The sequence below is a fragment of the Argopecten irradians genome, chromosome 14 (assembly GCF_041381155.1).
Source record: "Argopecten irradians isolate NY chromosome 14, Ai_NY, whole genome shotgun sequence".
Taxonomy (NCBI): domain Eukaryota; kingdom Metazoa; phylum Mollusca; class Bivalvia; order Pectinida; family Pectinidae; genus Argopecten; species Argopecten irradians.
The window spans coordinates 18195461-18202736 of NC_091147.1; the positions used below are offsets into that span (position 1 = coordinate 18195461).

The 7276-nt window shown below is 37.2% G+C and overlaps 1 protein-coding gene across 1 annotated transcript; it reads left to right on the forward strand.

Moving 5' to 3' along the window:
- The first annotated feature begins 305 nt into the window (after nt 1-305).
- Nucleotides 306-6925, forward strand: LOC138307589 (lithostathine-like). The gene is made up of 6 exons (XM_069248391.1): nt 306-716; nt 1556-1662; nt 1965-2031; nt 4043-4063; nt 5513-5754; nt 6278-6925. Exons 1-5 carry the CDS (start codon nt 413-415, stop codon nt 5743-5745), a joined length of 732 nt encoding a protein of 243 aa, XP_069104492.1. The 5' UTR covers nt 306-412; the 3' UTR covers nt 5746-5754; nt 6278-6925.
- Nucleotides 6926-7276: the final 351 nt, after the last annotated feature.

A 7276-nucleotide genomic window follows, 5' to 3' on the forward strand; every position in this document is an offset into this window, starting at 1 on the left:
TACGCACTATATATTTGAAGGTTATTCAAATTTACAACAGATTCATAAACATATTGTATCCTTCAAGTCCTTTCCCATCAACAGAATATATACTTTGGTATTTTATTAAATTCCAAATAATGAGTTTTTTAAGCACCGCGTCAACAGATTTTTTTTGCTAGGGCATGTTCAGGAATGAATGACTATTTTTTCTTGATCTTACTTTGGGGTCGTGTTTTCAACTGATGAAACGGATGTTCTGTAAAGACAAAAAATAATAAACGGATTGTATATCAATTGTACATGAAACCTGTACTTGTCTAAACAGAACTAATGACTTGGATGCATTTCATCATAGCCAGTTATAATTAATGTTCGACTCCCTTACGATATTTAAAGCAGATTTGAAACAAGTGAGGTATAGTCACAAGACATGGCGTCTATCTGCCTCATATTGCTACTGGTATCAACTTTTCTGATTTCCTTTTCACAACAACAAGCACTGTTTACAGAGACCCAGCAAAAAGAACTCGAAGAGAATGAGATAGAGAGGAAAATCTCTGAAAAACTCGGACCTCTTGTAAACGAGTATGCGACAAACGCTTTTAATGCGGCCATAGAGGAACTGCGACAGAAGTTTACGGCGGAGATTAAACTGCTTACGGATGAAATCGCCATTCTCTCCAACAGGTCAACACAGGTGAAAGAAGCCTTCAACGACATAACCAGTAATTCCGGTAAATGATTTTATTGTTTGAAATCTTTGTACAGTATCATCCTTAATAGATCTGTCAAATGTATTTTTCATATTAATTAAAGGTATTGATTTCATCCTTATTTATCTAAAGTAGTGATTTAAAATGAAGCCACCGTACTTGTTACGTCTCTGATAACTATTTGTGAGATCTGAAATGGTTTTATATGAATTTCAAGAAACACTTGTCATCGTCATCGTATTTGAGGATGAGAATTTCCTCCAGTTGTAGGTGTTTACATCGTGTACCGTACAGCCGACATGATAGGGGATGTTATTTTAACGATTTCGCGGGATATTGCTATGATCGCGATAGAGTACTGAGTAAGGCAGATCACATTTTAATCCACGCTAAACAAATTACAATCGCGAATGTTCCGTGTAAATACAAATGTAAAGTATACGATACACGGAATTCGATCATGTATAGGCCCACTTACTTTCAATTAGAAATTTCCACATGAAAGTTTCCGAATCCCTAGTATATTAAATTGTCTAGTGATTTCTATGTCAACAATTACTTGATATCAGAATGTAATCACCAATATAAAGTATTAATATAAACATCATATATGTATATAGTTTTGATTTGTTTGATTAAATGAATGACATATTAACAGTATGGGTCATTTAGTCTCCCATATGTATGCGATGTGTTACGTGTGTGAAGTGCACGGTTAATGTTTTGGGAGACTGCGGTATATTCGTGTTGTATCTTCTTACATTAGAGAAATTTTTGCTATTCTTGGACCGTTATGTCAAATATTCAATAGATCACAGCATGTAGCATTATGGATAATCAGTTTTATTTATACACTGCAGCTAAAGGAAGACTCGGATGCCCTGAGACACATGACGGTCGGTTTTTACTGCACGGCACATACTGTTACATGTTCAGAAATGAAAAGTTAACATGGGTACAGGCAAAGGTATGTCCTAAATACTGTCGATAGAAAAATTGTGCAACATCCCGTAAACGATTCTTTTTTATGCCATCACAAAGCATGGTCTTTAACACCCGATCATAAACTCAAATTAGCAGTGTTTTTTTGTTAAACATCGTAAAGCTTTTTACAATTACCATACCTTTCATAAGGTATGCAAGTCGCCGATTACAAATCATCTAATGAGTGATTGAGTTTGTTGAACTTCCAAATCGGTATTTAGTAAGAGTGTTTTGAAATACACTTTAGATACATATTGTCATAGTTCAACAATTTGTTTCCCACAGTACTGGTGCGCAGCCATGAACGCACATCTAGCCAGGATTACCTCAACAGAAATCAACCTGTATTTGAAACAAGAGGCCCATGGGCCTTAACGGTCATCTGACTCATGGCACAAAACAACAAAGTCACAGTATAAAGTATTGGTTAACGATTAATATAAACAATACAAGGAACTCCTTAGTTGAATATGTAAGTTTCTGAAAAAGGTAAATGTCATTTGTTGAACAAACTTGGTAGCCCTTCATCCAAATATGGTTGAAACCCATTCAAGGATTAATATAAGGAGGAGTCAGATTTTAAAGCCAAATTTCAGCAAAGCTCCCATTTTGGACCTCGGTCATACTATCCCCATGGGTCTTACCTTGGTCCTTTATAAAATATGATTGTCCTTACCTAAAGTTCCCCCTTCTGAATCAATTAAAACCACTATAGACCAATTTTCATTAAGATCGGAGACTGAAACCTTAAAACAGGAAGTGGGACAGCGGCCATCTTGGAATACCAAAATCTTTAAGAAAATGTTTGCATATTGTTCGGCATCAATTAAAACCCCTATAGACCAATTTTCATTGAGATCGGAGACTGAAACCTTAAAACAGGAAGTGGGCCAGCGGCCATCTTGGAATACCAAAATCTTTACGAAAATGTTTGCATGTTGTTCGGCATCAATTAAAACCCCTATAGACCAATTTTCATTGAGATCGGAGACTGAAACCTTAAAACAGGAAGTGGGACAGCGACCATCTTGGAATACCAAAATCTTTACGAAAATGTTTGCATGTTGTTCGGCATCAATTAAAACCATTATAGACCAATTTTCATTGAGATCGGAGACTGAAACCTTAAAACAGGAAGTGGGCCAGCTGCCATCTTGGAATACCAAAATCTTTACGAAAATGTTTGCATGTTGTTCGGCATCAATTAAAACCCCTATAGACCAATTTTCATTGTGATCGGAGACTGATACCTTAAAACAGGAAGTGAGCCAGCTAAAATTAAGAAAATTTGCCCTTTTGGGGCCCCACCCCTCAGTTCCTAGGGTTCAGACCAGACTCATTTATATAAAATATAATTGTGTTTCCCCAATGATGTTTCACACCAAGTATGGATAAAATTCATCCAAGGATGGAGGAGGAGTAGGATTTTAAAGCTAAAATTAAGAAAATTTCCCCATTTGGGGCCCCACCCCTCAGCCCCTAGGGGTCGGACCAGGCTCATTTGTAATATGATTGTCCGTCTCAAATAATGTTTCACACCAAATATGGATGAAATCCATCCAAGGATGAAGGAGAAGTAGGATTTTAAAGCTAAAATTAAGAAAATTTGCCTTTTTGGGGCCCTACTCCTCAGCCCCTAGGGGTCGGACCAGGCTCATTTATACAAAATATTATTGTCCTTCATCAATAATGTTTCACACCAAATATGGATGAAATCCATCCAAGGATGAAGGAGGAGTAGGATTTTAAAGCTAAAAAAAAGAAAATTCCGCCCTTTTGGGGCCCTACCCCTCAGCCCCTAGGGGTCTGACCAGGCTCATTTATATAAAATATGATTGTCCTCCCCCAATGATGTTACAAACCAAATATGGATGAAATCCATCCAAGGATGAAGGAGGAGTAGGATTTTAAAGCTAAAATTAAGAAAATTTGCTCTTTTGTGGCCCCGCCCCTCTGACCCTAGGGGTCGGACCAGGCTCATTTATATAAAATATGATTGTCCTTCCCTAATGAAGTTTCACACCAAATATGGATGAAATCCATCCAAGGATGAAGGAGGAGTAGGATTTTAAAGCTTAAAATAAGAAAATTTGCCCTTTTGGTGCCCCACCCCTCAGCCCCTAGGGGTGGGACCAGGCTCATTTATATAAAATATGATTGTCCTTCCCTAATGATGCTTCAAACCAAATATGGATGAAATTCATCAAAGGATGAAGGAGGAGTAGGCTTTTGTATAAATAGTCTTACGCACGACGCACGGCGCACGGCGCACGGCGGACGGCGGACGGCGGACGGCGCACGGCGCGCGACGACGGACGAAACACGATGACAATAGGTCATCCTGACCTTCGGTCAGATGACCTAAAAAGAATGTGGATTAAGAAGTAGGTGTATTACGACTTCATTATTTTCTATTGTTGATCGAGGTCACCTTTGAAAGGCAATTGTATCATATTTTTATTCGAGCTATGTATTTAGATATGTATCAGGTTTTAATTGTAAATAGTAATACGGTTGCAATCTAGATTCGAGCTACGAGAAACTTCCCTTTAGCTCAGCTGGTAGAGTGGCGGACCAGTAAGTTCAGTGGCCTGTTTTACTAAGCTTCGTAGGTTACGATAACAACTTACGATTGGTTCTCGGGTTCGAGCGCAACTTGCGGCACACTACTCTAGCCCTTATACAGATAGTATATCACGAATTTTAGTTTATTAAGGGACGGCTATATGTTTGCACAGCGTTCGTCCGACCTTGTCCGGGTTGTATCTCCTATATGCTATATTTGAACTCCATACTAGGTATGAGGGTCCATCAAGCTTTGAGACTATTTGTCGCGTACCAAAAATACGCATCACGTCACTGTGACTTTTAAGTTACCCTTTGACGTTAGTCAACGACACATCTTGTCCGGGCTGTGTCTCATATATACTAAACGGCAATGGAACTTTATAACTGGCATTTAGGCCCTCAGGTAAGATCGATATCGTGTACTAAGACTAGGTCATTGTGACCCACGCTTTGACCTCACTTTAAAAACAAACAACTTGTGCAGTTTTATGACAATGACAATTATTTTATTCTCGTAAACACACAAACAGGTACACTCGTAACTCATTTTTCAATTTTCCGTGTGATTTCAAAAAGTCTTCCAATTCGTTATGTGAACCACGGTGTGAGACTCGTCAAGTAGCCTGTGTTGGATTAGGTAATAATTTGAGTAACTCTAGTAGGTAAAAATGGCTAAGTATTGTATCTGCGTTGATCTTTTTATAATTAAGAAACGTTTTGCAGAAAACAAAACCCGGCTGTTAATCATACAGAAATAACTTGCATTTACTTTGTTGATTTTTTAAAAGTTCAGTTTTACGTCCTATTAAACACCAAAGTCATTTAAGGACGGCCTCCCAAGTCTTCCGTCCTGCAACAGTGAAACTATTTGGTATAATGATACTATTTTTGATGCATGCCGTCGATTTGTTTGTTTTATTAATTAACGTCCTATTAACAGCCATAGTCATGTAAGGACGGTCTCCCATGTTGCAGTGTGTATAGTGTGTTAATAGCAGGATGCGTGTTTTGGGAGACTGCGGTATGATCGTGTTGTGCCTTCTTGTATAGTGGAACTGCTGCCCTCTTTATAGTGCTATATCACTGAAACATGCTATCGATGATACCAAGTAACACATCCCATCCTGTCACATTATACTGACAACGGACGAACCAGTCATTCCGTCGAAGACGTGAAGAAACCGAACAAGTGCTTCATTTACACAAGCTGTAAACGGCATAAGGGGTTAGTAGTACAGTTTACATATATATTACAATACCTACAGGTAAGCAATTTTGGCTTGGAGGACACGACGTGACACAAGAGGGTAAATGGATATGGGAAGACGATGAACCTATAGATAGTGACGTCATGGACTGGGCCCCGGGAGAACCAAATAATTATGGCGGAGGGCAGGATTGTCTCGGAATAGGACACGGTAGACGTCTTCAGTGGGACGACAAATCGTGCAGTAGCAAGTTGGAGTTTGTCTGCCAAACTGCAGCCGTGAGGAATTAGTAATTAGATGTATGTATGTTTGGCTTGTACCCTGAAGGTAAAACTCATATTCTCAAGGTTATCAGACCGGAAGGTATGTATGGTAAGGTTTCCATATTGTTTTGATATGGATGCGATTACTTAAGTGCTGGTACCACTGATTATTACCCAATATGCCTGAGCTGATTTTGCTCCGTGAGTCACATATGTTTACAAAGGATCATGAATTTTCATACTGTTCACCGTTTTATAGCACGAGATACATTTGTTATCGTTTAATCTCTTATATTATTATTCTATTTCATTGTTCAAATCTTAGTCCAAGTGTTTTGTTGTAAAAACGCAATTTGGACCGTCTACAGAACAGTATTAAAAATAAACTTATCGCAATACAGGTAGTTTTACAACGTGTTTAAAAAAAACCAATTGAACAAGCAAGAAGATGTTATTTAAATGTGAAATTACCGCAATCGTGATAAAAGCAGTAGCAAATAACATACATATGTATTTGGAATGAGTTTTATTCATAAAGCGATGATCCTTTTCTTTTTAGGTTGCTAATTCCATGAGATAGACCAATGGATTGATTCTGCTGTTCCTTGAATGGTCCGACACCGTTACCAATACTACGATTCCACAAAGGATCGTTCATTCATTAGCATACACAGACATTTCTATCTATATATATATGTTAATGTTAAACATGTTTACTTAACGATGCTCCACCTCCGACAGAGCATAAATGATATTCCTCAGTTGAACAATAATTGGTGTTTGATCGTGTATATATATGTCTAATTAACACAAAAAATAATATAAAATAATTTATTTCGCCTTTGGTGCATGCGCAATCAGTACTTCCTTCCATATAGGATATAGTGACACGGAATTTTTTCGGGATGCAATTAATTATTTGTCATATTTTTAACTTGAAGTAAAATTAGAAGCTCAAACTTTTCAATGGTGGTAATGGTGTAAAGTAAGTAACTTTTGTAACTGAAGAAAAATACTAAATCGCCTGCTCCTGTTTTTGATAGTGAAAAAATACCATTTGTCAGCGGTGGAGCATCTTTAATAAAATGCATTATCACTGTTTTTGCAAAAGAGGAAAAATTCTGTCAAACCCTTTTATCATTTCAATCACAAAAAGCATAGCTGTGAATAAAATATACTAGTATATGAAGTATTAGTATGTAACCTATATTTTGACTTGTACAATTGGATAATAATCAGGTATCTAAGAGAAAAGTTTTAGATATTTTATTATCAGTGTATTTTCATAGTGGCTGTTGTTGCAAAATAACGGTAGTGAATACGCCATATGATAAATGTGTATATACAATTGAAGTAGAATGAGAAATTATGATTTTAGATATTTAGAACCTACGATAGCAGTGTTTAATTTTGCTGTACGCTCTGTAAAAACACATCTTGTTTATTTTATTTTGAAACAAATATTGCCGAAAAAAACATTTGTACTTAGGTCTATAAAGCATTCCTCCTTCACGTATAGATTCTCATCTTATACAAAAGCATGGTGTTATCACCCTGA

Excerpts from the sequence above, each read along its gene's own strand:
- LOC138307589 (XM_069248391.1), top strand. The coding sequence starts at position 413 with ATGGCGTCTATCTGCCTCATATTGCTACTGGTATCAACTTTTCTGATT. Across the intron at positions 717-1,555 it reads CGACATAACCAGTAATTCCG|CTAAAGGAAGACTCGGATGC; the intron begins GTAAATGATTTT and ends TATACACTGCAG. Across the intron at positions 1,663-1,964 it reads TAACATGGGTACAGGCAAAG|TACTGGTGCGCAGCCATGAA; the intron begins GTATGTCCTAAA and ends TGTTTCCCACAG.